We start from the raw sequence: 17,187 nt of genomic DNA, 5'->3' as shown, positions 1-17,187 counted from the left end.
CCTGCCTTAATATAAAAGGTCACTGGCATTTATGACTTAATGACAACACGACTGAAAGCCTGGGTCTGCTCTGAAAAGTGATTCCATAACAATGATATTGTGGGCTTCCAGGTTGATTCATTATCAAGGATTTCTGTATCAAATGTTCTCCATTTACAAGCCTACAGTCAACAATTTGTTGTAGCTGGCAGCTTTGCACTGGGATCTGAGAGTCAAGCTGGTTTATTTCCTTCTCACACATCATGACCTGTAACAAAGGTTCTAGTCAGGCTCTGGGTGACACATTTGCAACCCCACTGTCTTCAGTTGGTTTGCCCAGGTATAACCTACTGGAACGTACACAGATCTGTGGGTGATCCACGAGATGGAAGAGAACCCAGCTTACTCCCTCTCAGCTGCATTAGCTCTGCAGAACTAAAAATTAATTCTCATCACTCAAGTGAGACCACTCCGCATTCACTCTGGGCACAGCTCCATTAAGGAAGAAAGTGTTAATTCTACACAGTTTCACATTTCAGAGCAAGACTGCACTTTGATGTGAAGTCATGTCCATTTTTCATCTTATGGCAGCTCCCATGGCTTCTCATGGTTAACCCATCAGTATTATTGTGACTGATAGTAGCAGAATCAATACATACTATTTAAACAAACCAGTGCAAAGGTTACAAATCATTTACCCTCTCTCCCCCCAATATGTGAATCTATCCCTGACACAAAAAAAAGGGAACAAAGAAACCATTTGATCAAGACAGCGGGATTAATTTGAAAATCCCCCTGCCCTCATCATGGCTTGTTTGATCTTGTCCGAGTTTCTTCCGGGGCTTTTAATAATTGACCTACGCCCAGGCCTGCTTGTTGGTGTGTGGAGCCCTGATTGCCGGTGCAATTAACCTGCAACAACAGGGTTAAAAGAGAAGTTGGCTGACACTAAGCAACAGAAGACACAGAAACACAGAGAACACGGGGACAAAAAGTGCATGCTTACCGGTACCTTCATTTTAAAGTCATCTCGATAGAGTTTAATGCCGATGTCAGCGATTGTCCTGTGAATAAAGCGGGAGGGCCGCAGGACAAAGACCAGCTGCAGGTTCCCCGGAAAAGCTCCCTGGAAAGAGCATGCAAATGTTACAGAGCGTAGCAATTAAACCTCAGGCCCACAAAGCAGCACAGCACCATTTTGGATAACTTCTGCCTCAGAAATTCCTCAGGAAGCAAGTAGCGATGGGGGGTGATGTGACGATTCTGGAGCTGACCCGACTGCATGGCTGTCATCTGTTCCGCCCACCACGCTCCTGGCCCATCGCCGACTGAAGTCAATGGAATGACTCCCACTGGCTTCAGTGGGCTTTGGCACCACAGCTAGATATTACCAAAAATGGGCAGATAGCGGGGACACAACTCAGAACCTTCTGCATCAAAGAACCCAGACATTTGCAGGCCACTTGAACTAAAGGAGAATCTCCTTGAAGCTACTATAGTATCAGGGCTTCTCTCTTTGTTAGACTGGAGCCACTGGGGGCGACATAGTCGCACACATTTGAGCAAGGCTGGCATTCCATCTAGTACCGCAGTGGTTCTCAATCTTTCTGGGCTTAGGGCCCATTTGCAAACCTAGATGGCCTGTTGCAACCCAGTAAATAGCTTTAGTACAAAAAAATCTTGCTTACTAAATATTTCTTATCCACAATACGTAACACACACTAATGTAATAAGTACACAGTGTGTACTATAGTGGCTGCTCCTGTCCTGCTGAGCTTGACTCCTTGCTTCGGGCATTGTGACCTCTGGGGTCCCAGCACCACTCAGGTTTGGCCCGGCCCGCCTGACCAGGGGCTAGCCAGGCCAAATCTGTGCGAGTCACATAATGCCTTGGCTACTCAGCTGACACCCCCACACCCTTATCATCATGACTGAGGAGCAGGTGGTCCAAACCGCTGCCACCGTGTGCACCAGGCTGCAATGCCCAGAGCAGAGAGCCAAGCCCAGTCACCCCTCAGGCCTGGCGCCACTGCTGCGGGGTGAGTGTGGGCAGTCTCTGCAAACCCTTCCCAGGGTGTCTGGACCTCACCTCACCCCCTAGAGCCTCCCACCCCTCAGGGACAGACCTGACATACACCCAAGCTTCCCGTTCAACCCTTTGATACATTCTGGTGACCCAGCTTTGACCCACGGATTGAGAAATCCTGCAGTATAGGTGGCGGGCGACATATGCACATTAAAAGACCAGATCTACCCTTCATATCTTGGAAAGGTTTTATTTACCCCCCAGGGTTTGTTCAGATAGGCACACACCACCTTCCCCAGACATGTGGCCATGTTCACAACAACCAGCCTGTGACATTTGTCTGTGTTACATGGTCCTCCGGGGACCACGGGGGCAGCTGAACAGAGCAAGGAATGGAAAAAAAAATCTGTTAAGAGATTCTGCATCCCCAGGAATTAACTTAAATCAAATTCAGACACCCAGATAGTCCAAACTCTAATTCTAATTCTATAGACGTTAGAATTAAGTATTGCACATAAGCATACAGTGCATGTTATATAAAATACATATATTCATCTGCTGCTCGTCATTGCTAACAACCACTTTCTTACATCTGACTCTCTCCAGTGAAAGCAAGAAGCAGCATTAAAGAGTTTCTATCAGATCTGCTGTCAAGAAAACATGAGCCTTTAAAGATGTCTCCAGTGGGCCCCTTTGCCATTCCTAGCAGCACAGGGACTATCTGTTACTTCGTTCATCTTGAGCAGCCCACTTTAAATCATTACAATTTGTCACACATTCATCCCAGCGAATGGCCTCGCATTCTAATTTAGCAGGACACAAGGCGGTCGCATTCATTATTACAGGCTAAACTGTCTCTGCCAGTTAACATGCGAGTTTGGCACAGAGCTCCAGGGTGGGGAAGATGCTGCATGAACAGCTAAAAAGGAGTGCAGGAGATCGTTCGCTGTGCTGAAGGGGCAGCGGAGAGTTCTAATGTCTGGAAGGCAAATGGCAGTAAACACAAACGCCGGGCACTTACAGCTATCCGTGTCAAGGATGCCTTTACCGCACTCCATTTGTCCCGTCGTCGGTCTATAACGATGATGAATCCAATGCTGGCAGCCTCCAGACTGCAAAATAGATGAAAGAGGGATGCTGGGTTACATGGGGGTGGACCAGTTCCGAGTAACTGTGCTGCAGCACAACCCAGCCTCCTCCATGTCACAGTCCAAGCCCATGATTAAAATGCAGTGTACAGTCGAGAGCATGAATAACTGGCACTGATTTGCCCGTGCAGGCAAGCCAGCAAATTTCCTCCTTCCAGAACCAGGTTAGCAGCCTCCACAAAACATGAATATTTTATCCGTTATATCTCTCGGCTGCCTTGCTACTGGCTGCCAAAATTCTGTGATGTGAACAGTTTAGGATCACATATGGCTTTGTACTGGGCCTGAAGTGGAAGTACAGATCTTCCTTGCTTTGCAAAATAATTCAAGTTATTAGATACCCATCTTCACGCCTAGGCAATTTGCTTCATTCCCCTAAGATGCTGATGACGGACAAGTGCACTTATCTCTCACAAGGAGTGGAATTTACCTTTCCCCCACAGGATACCCAAATAATTAGTGACAAAGCGGGAGTTAAGGAGACTGGAGTCTCACACCCACCCAACTCACAGGCAGGCAGTGGGGCTGCAAGCCATTCAGTGGATGTTATGTCAGCATACGGGCTAGAACTGTGGCTACAGTCCCTCCAGGCGGGTGCTGAGCTACCAAATGTGTGGAACTGCAGAACTGCCTATTCAGGGCCAGCACGGAGCCCACCTCTGTGAGGTGCAGGCACGCCCAGTATTCCGGGGGGGCTGCTACTCTCACTCTGCCGGCCAAGAGAGCTCAGGGTATCCTTGAGCAGCGTGGAGACTTTTCGGTGAGTAAGCGAGTTTCCCCTGCAGTGCACAGGCAGCACCTCCCCCCAGTGTCACAAACCAAGAGTCTTACCGCAGAATCACGACAGATCTGGGGCGCAAACCAGACAGGACTGAAACAAACAAGGCAGCTGCTTACAACTTAGTCACTAATGTGCTCCAAGGAATGGCTCAATATTAAAGGCATCGCTCAGATTCCACCAGTCACCCCCCAACACACACCTAGAGTCAAATAATTAGTTTTACTGGGGAGAGGTGCTAGATAAATTTGTCCCCGAGACTGAAATCTTCTCGCCTAGTCCAAGACTGAGCACAGCATGGGAGGCAGAAGTGAAAGCTTCTTCACACCAGCCTGCCTCAGTCGTGTCCTGGAGGGATCACCTGAATCCTCCTTGCATGATCCATGCTCTGGAGAGCCCAAGGGCTGCTCCCACCCTGCTCTGCTACCACTGTGTGGCTCTCTCAGGGAATCAGGGAGTGATGGGCAGGAGGCAGGTCATGGGGGCCAGTCTTGCGGGTGGTTTTATGATGAGATCGCCTGACTTACCACCACCCGACCTGCGTCACATAAGTCACCAAAGAGCCATCGGATGGTAACCATTTTGAACCACAACCTATCCAGTGCAGGATGCAAACCAGCAAACTGGAAGCAAAAGTGCCATGCATAGTTATGATGCTGTATAAGTGATTGTCGCTAGGATTAATACTAAGCCCAGGAAGGATCCCTGAGCAACCCCGTCCCTCAGATCAGTGGCTTTTACTGCTATCCTCTGATGAGAATTAGGACAGTCAAAGGCCAGAAAACTTTTTAAAACATAGAAAGATTTTCTTTTTTCTTTAAATAAGTCAACGAACAGCCTGAAAATCTATTAATGCAGAAGAAGGGTAGTGGCTGTAGCAATTACTGAAGTACCTCCTGCCTCTCACATGCAACAAAAATACTCCCCAGTTGTTTCTTGTCAATAGCTAGCCAGGCCTTTCAAGAAAGACTCTAGTGTGCATTTGCTTTAGAGCGGAAAAGAAGCACCACTGACATTTGGTTTGTTGCTAAACTGTTACAAGAAGTGGGTGGGGGGATGACTAACCCCAGATCTGCGCACTGGCACTGTTTGATCTTACCAAACCTTTCAGCCAAATGGGACTAGAAACCCCTGTAACAGTTTGTCAGTCCCGATGCATATGGGCAAATCCGCTATCAACTTCCAGCTGGAATGCTGCGTCCAGTCTTTATGCACAGGCACCCTGTCAGATCAGATGGAGAGGTGCAAGGATGTGTGGTTTGACTGTGTCTCTCTGCCACAATGATTGATGCTGCTGCACCACAGATGGAAGGCCAGGAAATCGGGTTACAGTCCTAACGTCCAGCAAGCTCTTTGGCCCGAGCATACTGAAAGCCTCCACAGCGGAAATGGAGAGGTTGGAGGTGAGCACGTGGGGAGTGACAGGGCTAACAAAAAAGTTTGGAAAGTTATAGTAACTTCAGGTGAGGGAAGGTTTTCAGGGCTATGTCTGACAATACGGCAAGAGAAGAGGCCCCTTCAGCAGCACTGTTCATAGAACATCCTCATTAGCACAGTTCCTGCTTGAATTAGAAACACTGTAACACCTGGCCTGTGGAAAGGCCTTGTGACATCATTTCAAATTACACTTCTACCCTGCTATAATGCAACCTGATATAACACGGGTTCGCATATAGCGCGGTAGCAGCGGGGTTCCGGTGGCGCTTTAAAGGGTCCAGGGCTCTGGCTGCTGTGGGGAGCCCCGGGGCCCTTTAAGTCACCGTTGGAGCCCTGCTGCTGCTACCCTAGGGCTGCAGCAGCATGGCTGGACTGGCGATTTAAAGGGCCTGGGCTCCCCGCAGCGGCCGGAGTCCTGCTGCTGCTATCCTGGAGCTGCGGCAGCGGGACCCACCAGCGATTTAAAGGGCCATGGGCTGCTGTGGGGAGCCCTGGGCCCTTTAAATCACGGCTGCAGCCCTGCCGCCTTTACCCCGATATAACAGCGTTTCACTTATAACACGGTAGGGATTTTTGGCTCCCCACGACCGCGTTATATCGGGGTAGCGGTGTACTCCCTCCTTTGTGTGTTTAATGCACATTCATTTTTTCTCTTTTGTTTAGTAGCTTGTAAAGAAACACTCAGGCCACTGTGGAAAGGAAACAAATCCTCAAATAACCGCTCGATGTAACCAATCTACGTGCTGCACAGAACATATGCAATTACTTACTGATCTCGCACATACGTAGGGGCCAAAACCCTGATTTTTCAGCTTAGGGAACCACAGACCTGCTGGAACGTGTGCCCGGAGAACTTCCTTAGCTTGCTACAGTAGCTGGTCCTTTCTTATTCCTGCCACTCGAGGGCACCATCGCGGACTCACTGACATGCACAAAGCTAATACCCAGCAGCTGCTGCAAACTGAACAACCTTGAAGTTCTTCTCTTTCATTATAAAGGGGCAAGGACAGGGCCGGCTCCAGGCACCAGCCCAGCAGGCAGGTGCTTGGGGCGGCCAACGGAGAGGGGCAGCAGGTCCGGCTATTTGGCGGCGGGTCCCTCACTCCCTCTCGGAGTGAGGGACCTGCCGCCGAAGTGCCGCCGAAGACTGAAGCAGCGCCGGTAGAGCTGATTGCGATTGCGGCTTTTTGCTTTTTTTTTTTTTTAATGCTGTTTGAGGCGGCAAAAACCCAGGAGCCGGCCCTGGGCACTGAGAAGCCTTTTAGATAACAAAATTTAGTTAACAGTGCTGACCTGGGCTGGGTTCAATCCACTGGCCTAGTGATTAAGCTACCTAGAAATTGACCCTTATTGATCCATCCCAGCTCCATTTAGTAGATCAGCAATGTGGTTTGTTAAAGATAAGCCAATATTCACTAGCAGATATTTTAAATTCTTCTTCTGAAAGCAATACCCAGGCTGAGGCTAATTTGAAAGGCAGACATTTGATGTTTCTGGTGCTAAATGCTGTCAAAAACACAATGCTCATCAAAACAACCCGGCAGCCTCAGTAATTCATTCATTTCAAATGCTGACACATGCAGACTCGGTCTTCTAATGAGTTCTTTCTCCATCAGTTTTTGAAATGAAAATTGAAACGAGTAAATACATGAAGGCTCTTGTGACGTTCAGGTTCCTCTGTTCAGACTGAGGGAGAGGACCAGGGTTGGACACGTGTATGAGGAGGGATTCGAAAGATTGGGACAGCTCAGTTTAGAAAAGAGATGACTCGGGGGGGAATATGGTAGAGCTTTATAAAATCATGAAAGGTGTGGGGAAAGCAAATAAAACCATAGAAGATTAGGGTTGGAACACTCCTCAGAAGGTCATCTAGTCCAATGCCCTGCTCAAAGCAGGACCAATCCCAACTAAATCATCCCAGCCAGGGCTTAGTCAAGCCAGGCCTTAAAAACCTCTAAGGATGGAGATTCCACCACCTCCCTGGGTAACCCATTCCAGCGCTTCCTCACCTCCAACAAGGAAGTGTTATTTACCCCTTCACATAACACGAGAACCAGGAATCACCCAATAAAATTAATAGGGAGCAGGTTTAAAACAAGCAAAAGGAAGTACTTCTGCACACACAATACAATTAACCCATGGAACTCATTCCCATGGGATGCTGTCAAGGCCAAAAGTCTAACTGGTTTCAAGTTCACAGAGCATAGGTCCATCAATGGCTATCAGCCAAGATGGTCAGTGACGCAACTCCATGCTCTGGGTTTTCCTAAACCTTCCCCTGCCACAGGCTGGGACTGGACAACAGGGGATGGATCACCCAATAATTGCCCTGTTCTGTTCATTCCCCTCTGAAGCGTCTGGTACTGGCTACTGTCACAAGACAGGATACTGGCTTAGATGGACCATTATGGCCATCCTTTGTTTACCAGAGCAGCTCAGATAACTAAAATGTTTATTTGTGAATAATTATTCAATTAAAACAAAGCCATAACTCACAATCAATATAATTTATAATGTATTATTCCAACTAGTACTGATATGTATAATAGGTCTATTAATAAAACACTGAGATTTTGGCATTTAAGTCAATGCAACTTGCAATACTAAAAAATTAAGGATATTCTCCCCTCAAGAAGTACATTTTTGGAGGCCCTTAGAAAATCTAGCCCTGCAAAGCGCTCTGTATTTTTCTGCCTTGAAAGATGTGCTAAAGCAGCATCCAGGTGGAATGTACCAGGATGTTATTTCAGAGAAGCCAAAGAAACAGAGAAAATACATCATTGCCATCAGCATCATATTCTGTCTTCTCAGTTTAGCTTCACTTAGCCAGCTTGCAACAGCTGTACATCCTTCAGGCACCAATAGCTCTGACTTGACATACAGAGCCAAATTCATATTTGGGGTAACTCCTGGTGGAACCATATGTAACCTTCCCCACAATCTAATAGCCTGCACCCTCTTCCTGGTCAATTGTTTTCTACCTAGATGTCTCCCTTGACTTTGGGAGCAAAATGAAAGACAATCTACTGCCAATGCTATAACGTTGGCAGGAAAATTGTTCTAGTACATATAGCTGCACTGTTATAGTATATTGTGTAAAGACCATACTATAGCCCTCTGCTACTCACTCTGTGCTGGGAAGTAGGGAAAGACAGTTGCTGAGGGTGAATTAACAAACTGCAGAGTAGCAAGGCTCTACGGTGTACCAGTCTCGCCCTTGGCAGTTCCCCCCTTCTGTAATCTTGCCATAAAGCACACATCCAGAGTCAGCTCTGGTTCTTCTGGGCTTAAACTGCAGCAAGGGAAATTTAGGTTGGACATTAGGAAAAAGTTCCTAACTGTCAGGGTAGTTAAACACTGGAACAGATTGCCTAGGGAAGTTGTGGAATCTCCATCGCTGGAGATATTTAAGAGTAGGTTAGATAAATGTCTATCAGGGATGGTCTAGACAGTATTTGGTTCTGCCATGAGGGCAGGGGACTGGACTCGATGACCTCTTGAGGTCCCTTCCAGTCCTAGAGTCTATGAGTCTATGAGTCTTCCTCTGTTGTGCGTGGATGAGAGGGCAGGGCTGCCTGGGGGAAGCCTGTGCTGTATCTGTTCTGTGTGGGTGAAATTCACTCATATACAGAAGACCAGATCCAGGCCTATGCACGGCTGAAGTGGGACATAAGTCGTGCATATGGCGTGAGCTGGTCTTTAGCAGAGGAGTGAATTCCATGCTGGATGACCTGGTTCTGCACGGCCACCAGACTGCAACCTCTCAGAAGTTCTAAAACAGTGAACACAAAGTAAAACAGTGACCCACTTAGGAAGTGAAGCTGCAGGGAGACAGCAGGCCTTTGTGATTCGGCTCACCTGGGAATGCTGGTTAAATACGTCACAACGTTCAGAAAATCCTCGTCGGGTATATCGCTGAACCCTGCATACTCTGGGAAAGTTATAATGGGTGCCCCATCCTTCCCTCTGCCTCCTGCAAATAAGAGAAGTTTTCAAGAGGTTAGAAATGTCCCGAGAGCAGAGGATCAGCCAATGCAGCATGTCATGAAACGGTAGCATGTTCCTCACCGAGAAGCACTGTGATCCTGTGGATAAGGCTCCAGACTGGGACACAGGAGACCTGGGGACAGATTCTCAGTTTGTATAAATCAATGTAGCTCCATTATGCCAATTTACACTAAGAATCTGGCCCAGGGGTTCTGTTCCTGGCTCTGCCACTGGACGGTTGTGTGACCTTAGCCAAGTCACTTCACCTCTCTGCCTCTGCTTCAAGTGCTCATTTGTGAAGTTTTCGTGATTCACAGACACAGTCACCAACCAGGACTGCAGGTAAGCTCTTTGGGACAGAAACCATGTCTCCCTACGTATTTGTGCATAATGGGATGTGGATGCTGAACCTGACTAGAGCATCTGGATGCTAAATATTAAATAATATTTGAATAATAGAATTCCAGGAACAAACCAGGCTTTGGGGCTTTCATTCACAAAAATACTAAAAAAAGGACACACACACACACACACACACACACACACACACACACACACACACACACACACACACACACACACACACACACACCTGTACAGGCCAGGGACCTCCAGGTCACATTCATGCCTAGCCCCCACCTCTTGGATCCAAACCCAGGATCCAACCTCCCCCCAAACTTAAGAGAAGTCTGGGTGGAGATCTCAGCTTTGTGGCTCATGCCCATCCCTGGTTTTCCTGTTACATTAGTGGCTTAATTCTGCGTTGGATTGAGTAATGTAGTAACATACATAGCGTAGGATAGTAACTTAGCAATCAGGCTCGTCACTCTTCTGATGGGCCTAGTGTCCACTGGGCAAAGCATGAATCCCCAGTTCAGTCCCCAAACCAGGTTTCTGGATTAGCAGCTCTGCAGCTCTGCGGAGGAATAAGGATTTAATCCAAACCCCATTAAAGTTAATGGGATTCTTTCCACTGACTTCCATTGGTGTGGAAAAGAGCTTAAGTGAAAGTATAGACAAACAGGATGGCAATAAGTAAGGGAGTGAAAACGCTAGGGTTTTTACTGCAAGTGTCTCATCCTGTAATCGCTGCTAAGGGTCTTTGGCAAGTCCCTCCCACCCACCTCAATAAAATCAGCTGTTTGGTCCTGACTGCAAACCCAGTAAAGGGTTAAACCCTGCAGCACTCTTTCTGATCTTCCTGAGGCAAGGGGAGATCTGCCTAAGCCGGGATTGTGCTCCACATCACTCCTGCCGGAAGGTAAACTCTGTGGCCTTCTCCTTGGGGAATTTCCAGGGAATTATCCCTTCGGGGGTGGGGCCTGCCAAACCCCATGGGTTCTGTGGAAGAGTCCCCATCATCCTCCCACAGCTCCTGCCCTACAGGCCCTCCTCTCTCCCCAACTTGGCGGACTGGTCTAGAGGAGCCATCTTTAGCTGGGTCCTCCTGCTGCAGCTCGGTGGCAGTCACAGAGGGAAGCTGCAGCCAGGGGTTAATACGGGTCATTGCCACCCAGAAACTGGCATGAGCAACGCAGGGAAGGAAGTTCTTTGCTCTTCCCCATCCTGCCTTGGCCCTGCCCCCAAAGCGCAGCAGGTTTTATCCAGGGGATTAGTGCCCTCATGGGCAGCAGGAATCATAGGCTGGGGGAGGCTGTGCCTCTCCAAACTGCCAGGCGTGGCTCCACTCCCAGGACCCTGCTCCTGCTTCCTGCCTGCTCTACATGCAGCAGTGAGGCTCCAGTCCCCCTGTGTGGCAGCCCACCCTGCCGGCGCTCCGGGGCTGGGGCTGCACGACCTCCCGGCGCTCTGGGAATGAGGACGCTGGGGACATGTGCTGCCCACCCTTCCGGCACTCTGGGGCTGGGGAAACTAGGTTGGGGTGTGAGCCAGTGGCTGTGGATGGGGGGTGTCCGGCAGTGGGAGTGTGTGGAAGGGGCAGGGCTGGCCTGGAGGCTGGCCTCCCCCAGCCTGCGGTTCACACGCTGCCCAGGAGTGCCCACTTCATGCTGGACCATCTGTGGCCAGCGTCTCACCACATTAACTGTTCCATTAACATAATGCTATGACGCTGGCAGACCAGGTGTCAGCTTATGACACAGCCCCAGGCCAGTTTGCATGTATATCAGCATAGATCAAAGTGATTGTTCAATGTATAAGAGTGTATTTGATGTTTCAACTGCATAAGAACCAGAGCAGTGGTCCCCAACGCGGTGCCCGCGGGCGCCATGGCGCTCGCGGGGGCATCTGAACGCGCCTGCGTCCTGGCCCCCGGGAGAGCACCCGCCTAAATGCCGCCGAATTTCAGCAGCATTTCGGCGGGGACGCCTCTCGATGACGACGCTTGTTGCCGACAAGTGATGTCATCGAGAGATGTCGCCCCCGAATTTCGGCAGGGACACCTCTAGCTGACGCCACATGCCATCGACAAGTGACATCGAGAGGCGTCCCTGCCGAAATGCTGCCAAAATTCGGCGGCATTTCAGAGGTGCTCCACCGCCGCAGTGGTCCTTTGGCTGGCGCCCGCCAGCCAAAAAAGTTGGGGACCAGTGAACCAGAGGGATGTTACATGAATTGTTTTCATTTATCTCAGGGGTGGCCAATCTGTGGTTCCAGAGCCACATGTGGCTCCTTGTATAGGCACCAACTCTGGGGCTGGAGCTACGGGCGCCAATTTTCCAATGTGCCATGAGGTGCTCACTGCTCAACCCCTGGCTCTGCCACAGGCCCCACTCCACCTCTTCCCACCCCCTGCCCTGAGCCTGCCGTGCCCTCGCTCTTCCCCCTCCCCCCAGAGCCTCCTGCACACCACAAAACAGCTGATCGGGAGGTGGGGGGAGGGCGGAGGAGGGGCTGCTGGGCGGGGCTGCTGGTGGGGGGGAGGTGCTGGGAGCGGGGTTGGGGGAGGGAGCTAATGGGGGCTGCTGATGTATAACTGTGGCTCTTTGGCAATGTACATTGGTAACTTCTGGCTCCTTCTCAGGCTCAGGTTGGCCACCCCAATTTATTTGTATCCTGTTATAATGTACTAGCAAACATTTACATTGTGATACTCCTGTACCTAAATCACCCATCAAACGAGAAAGAAGCCTTGAGGAATGCAAATGAAGAACTATAACAGAAAAGGGCTAATTTCAAAGCACAGGGTCAGTGTGTGTGATAATTGGAAGTTGAAGACTCAAAACACATTCCTTACTCTCTGTCAGAGGAAAAGCCCACGGAGGTAGAGAAGGGGTCAGCTTTTTTCTGTGAGAACAAGCTGTAAGTATGGATTCAAGAAAAGATCCTGCATCTCGGGACTCTTTGGACTCCTACAGGGAAATGTACCAGATGCAAAGCAGAGATCCCCAGAGACAATTTGGGTACCCTGAAAAGACTTTTGGGAAACTGGGAGTTTATTAGATCACTGTCACCATTTGGAATGACAAACTGTGACTTACTGGGCATATATTTTACCTTCTTTAACCTCTCAATAACTCTTCCTTTTCTTAGCTAATAAACCTTTAGTTAGTTAGTTACTATAAAATTGGCTGCCAGCATTGTCTTTGGTATAAGATCTAGCGTGCCAATCGATCTGGGGTAAGTGACTGGTCTCTTGGGACTGGAAGCAACCTCAATGTGATGGGATTTTTGGTATAAGTGAACTTTTATCACAAAGTCCAGTTTGTCTGGCTGGCGAGATAGACTGGAGAGTCTAAGGCAGTGGTCCCCAGTGCGGTGCCCGCAGGTGCCATGGTGCCCGCTGGGGCATCTATGTGCGCCCGCGGACTGTCTGGTGGACGCGCATCTGCTGAAACGCGCCATCAAGAAGCAGCATCATCCAGAGGCATCACCGCCGAAAAGCCACTGATTTTCGGCGGCATTTCAGCGACGAAGCCTCTGGATGATGCTGCTTGTTGGTGGCATTTTGACGTTGCCGCTTCCGGGCGGCATTTCGGCAGATGCTCGTCCACCAGCCAGGGTCCTTGGTGGCTTGTTGCCCGGCACCCGCCAGACAAAAAAGGTTGGGGGACCACTGGTCTAAGGGGACGGTCTGTGACTCCATGGTAAGACTGGAATAGTGAGCCAGCAGTTCACATTTGTTATTGGCTCAGTGAAACCTAATTCTAGAACACACTGTCAGTTTGGGGTATATGCCCTGTTTTCTGACAGTCTGGCCTGAGGTAGGCACTCACAGTCCTGAGCCACTCCAGAGAGCATGACAAATGCTTCCTCGTCTCCCCAACTCAGTCTCCTCGAGTTCCGCATAAAAGCAGTTTTTCAGTCGAGATGCTTGGCAAAGGGGTGGCTTTGCTAGGACATTTTCAAATGTTGACCCCTTTTTGCTCCCTTCTAATCCTCAGGATCACTTTAAAAGCAGCAAAGAATCCTGTGGCACCTTATAGACTAACAGACGTTTTGGAGCATGAGCTTTCGTGGGTGAATACCCACTTCCTCAGATGCATGACTGAAGAAGTGGGTATTCACCCACGAAAGCTCATGCTCCAAAACGTCTGTTAGTCTATAAAGTGCCACAGGATTCTTTGCTGCTTTTACAGATCCAGACTAACACGGCTACCCTCTGATACAGGATCACTTTAGTTACAGATGGAAAAGACCACCTACTGTATTAACTCATCCAGTAGACACTTCCTGCCAGGGGAGAACACAGTCCCACAGCTGTTAAACCGCATCTTGGCCAGACAGCAAAAAAAAAAAAGTGGTTATCATCAATGTTGCACTGAACTTACTTATAGGCCACTGACTCCACATAACCCTGGTTGATGGCAAACCTCAGTTCCCTGTCGGTTCCATCACATCCAATTTAGCTGTAGGCAGCAGTGGGCTGGAATACGTCACCATCCAAAATTAATCAGAATTTTCCCTGGACAGATTGTTGCTGCGATCTGCACTGATCCAGATTCTGTTCCTGGTGTTGCTTATGAGGCTGAAGTGTGGCAAACCACTGGGTACTTAGTTGCAGATAGAATATTTAGTGACATCTTGTGGGCAAGACAGGTAACATCAGAGGAAATCAAACACGCTTCATAGGGTGACCAGGAGTCTGGTTTTCGACCAGAACACCCACTCGAAAAGGGACCCCGGTGGCTCCGACCAGCACCGCCAACTGGGCCATTGAAGGTCTGGTTGGCAGTGCTGCGGACCTAAGGAAGGCTAGTCCCTACCTGTCCTGGGGCAACGGAAGCGGCCAGCAGGTCCAGCTCCTAGGCGGGGGGCCTCAGGGGTCTGCGTGTTGCCTCTGCCCCGAGCATCAGCTCCGCACTCTCAATGGCCAGGAATTGACCAATGGGAGCTGTGGGGGCGATGCCTGCAGCCGAGAGCTTCCTGCTCCGCCTGCCCGCCTAGGAGCCGGACCTGCTGGCCACTTCTGGGGTGCAGCACAGTGTCCCAGGACAGGCAGGCAGTCTGCCTTAGCCCTGCTGCACCGCTGATTGGGAGTCACCTGAGGTAACCCCGTGCCCCAGCCCTGAGCCCCCTCCTGCACCCCAACCCCCTCATCCCCACCCTCGAGCCCACACCCCCAGCCAGAGCCTTCACCCCCATTTAGAGCCCTCCCCTCCCCCTGCACCAGACCAGTGAAAGTGAGGGTGGAGGAGAGTGAGCCACTGAGGGAGTGAGAATGGTAGTGAGCAGGGGGCAGGGGCTTAGGGGAGGGGTGGGCCAGGGATGGGGCCTCTGGGAAGGGGCAGGGCTAGGGTGTTCGGTTTTGTGCCAATAGAAAGTTGGCAACCCTCTTCATTGCTTCTGTAGGTCAAGCTCACTGCACACCTCAGGGGCTCTTGGCACCCCTCCATCAATCCCCACCTCAAGTTGTCTGTGTACCACCCTCTCCATTTCAGCCCCACAGCTGCTCAAAGGTTCGTCTACTCTTGAAAGGTATTTTGGATTAAAGTAGGATGTGACTTTGAAGTGCAATAGCTATTTTGGTTAATTTCCCATTGTAGACAAGCCTTAAATTGGCACCTGCTCCAGCAACCCCACCCCAGAAGGAGTTTGGTCAGCTGGGGATCAGTGCAGTTCATGGGCAAGCAAGCCAACATCACCTTTTCCTCAGCCACCTCTCCTCTGCCGGGGCTGCAAGGGGGTGGGGAGATAGAGCCAATGTAGCAAGGTCTGTGCTACTGGAGGATTCCTTTACCGAAGGGAAATCCAGTTAAACCAGCTTCAAAGTGTATGCAAAGCAGAATTAATGAGGCCAAGGAAATTGGCCCATTGCCTGAAGATGTCATCCATGCTCTGAGATGGGGAAAAGTACATCATAAAGTTATCTCAGGAGACAGCCATGTGGCCTAGCAATCTGTGCAGAGGACTAAGAGCCAGGAATTCCTGGGTTCTGAAAATGACACTGAAACCAACTCTCTGGATTCACCTAGCATCTCTCTGCCTCAGTCTCCTTTTCTCTGAAATGGGGATGACTGGTACATAGGAGTGTCTGGAGTATTAATGGATTCAGTAATATCTGGAGAAAGAGGAAAGCTGAAATCTGAACACAGATCCTTTCCTGCACAGAAATCAGTGAGATTGCTCGGGTGTAAGTGAGGACAGATTTGGGACCAGAAAATGCTAAGCATGATTATTATGCTGGAAGACTCAGACCATCAGGTATACAATATGACAACTGGCAGTGGAAACACATGAGACGTGGTCTGCCTCAGCCTCACCCAGATCTGAATCGGCAATAGCTTCTGGGGAGATGGATTACAAGGAAAAATCCTGCTGTCAGTTTATTTAACGAGATAATGACAGGGGAGGGAAGCTCATTACACACAAGAGCTTGGAAGGCGCCCTCTGTTTCTGGCAAAGGATTTCCAGCCATCTCGAAATGCCGGGGCTGTCAATTTCTTTTTTTAAATTACACTAGGTGTGGCTGCAGCGTTCTCTGTGTTCACATCCTTATGCTAATTTCTGCAGATTCTGAACAGGCCAACTGCAACCCTTCTGGGGAGCCAAGGGGCGGGCTTATGTTAATATGATTTGTCCTGAAGACAGGGGCACAACCAGAATTTTGCTAAGCAGTGGGCCCAGCTTACCAGACCAGCTGCCTCAAAATTGAGTGTCGCTGCAGCAGCCCTGTGCCCCAGGTTACAATGTCCCTCACTGAAACCATGCTTGGCCACTCTGTCATGATGGGTTGGAGGTCACCTCACCCAAATTTGAGTGAGTAGCATTGCATTCTGGCAGACAAGGTCGCATCATTACTCACTTAAAGTTGTTCCAGACAGCCCTCTATCATCCAGTTAGGGTCCCAGGGGAGCCTGGGCCCGCTTCCCCCATCCCCAAGGCACCCATGCCTGAAGTCACTGGGAGGGCTGAGGACATGAATTAAAAAAAACAATGAGAATATCATGGGCCAGATCCTACTGTCCTTACTCAGGCAAAATTTCCACAGAAGATCCACTAGCATGAGGACTGAGTAAGTGCTGTGGAATTCGGCCCAAAGCAGGCTAAGTACATTCTACGGATTGGTGCACAGCACCTCCCCGTACTTCATTCTAACATCACTTACACCAGGGTGAATCCAGAGTGACTCCACGTGGTGTCCAATTCTGTGCTGCACTTGCAGGAAGTGCAGCGCAAAAGACACAGCCCAAGAGAGAAGGAACAAAGGTGGTCTGTAGTCGCTTTTGTTCCCTCTGGCTTCTGGGCTGTTCTGGTGGCTGACATGGCCACCCAGCCCAAGTTAGAGATGCCCCCAGCTGCTCAGACCTATGACAGCAGAGCCTGCACAGAATCTCTAGCAATGCACCCTTTGGGCCTACCCGCACCACACCCCGACACTGGAGCTTGTGAGATGGAACAGCTCAGGGTTGATTCCAGCTGGACCTGCACCT

At 49.7% G+C, this 17,187-nt stretch overlaps 1 protein-coding gene across 4 annotated transcripts in view; it reads right to left on the bottom strand.

Annotated features, from left to right (window-relative positions):
• The window catches only part of MCF2L2 (MCF.2 cell line derived transforming sequence-like 2), a 296,056-nt gene that overhangs the window by 190,707 nt on the left and 88,162 nt on the right, over nt 1–17,187 (bottom strand). For 3 of the 4 annotated variants that reach the window (XM_030575473.1, XM_030575475.1, XM_030575476.1), the window contains exons 3-5: nt 9,227–9,341; nt 3,027–3,117; nt 986–1,105 (exon numbers count right to left, since the gene is read on the bottom strand). In XM_030575473.1, coding sequence (XP_030431333.1) covers nt 986–1,105; nt 3,027–3,117; nt 9,227–9,341 — 326 coding nt within the window. The remainder of the gene's footprint in view (nt 1–985; nt 1,106–3,026; nt 3,118–9,226; nt 9,342–17,187) is intronic. The other variant, XM_030575474.1, reaches the window with a different exon arrangement.

The sequence above is a fragment of the Gopherus evgoodei genome, chromosome 9, assembly GCF_007399415.2.
Source record: "Gopherus evgoodei ecotype Sinaloan lineage chromosome 9, rGopEvg1_v1.p, whole genome shotgun sequence".
Lineage (NCBI taxonomy): Eukaryota > Metazoa > Chordata > Testudines > Testudinidae > Gopherus > Gopherus evgoodei.
This window is presented reverse-complemented; position numbering and strand designations above follow the sequence as displayed.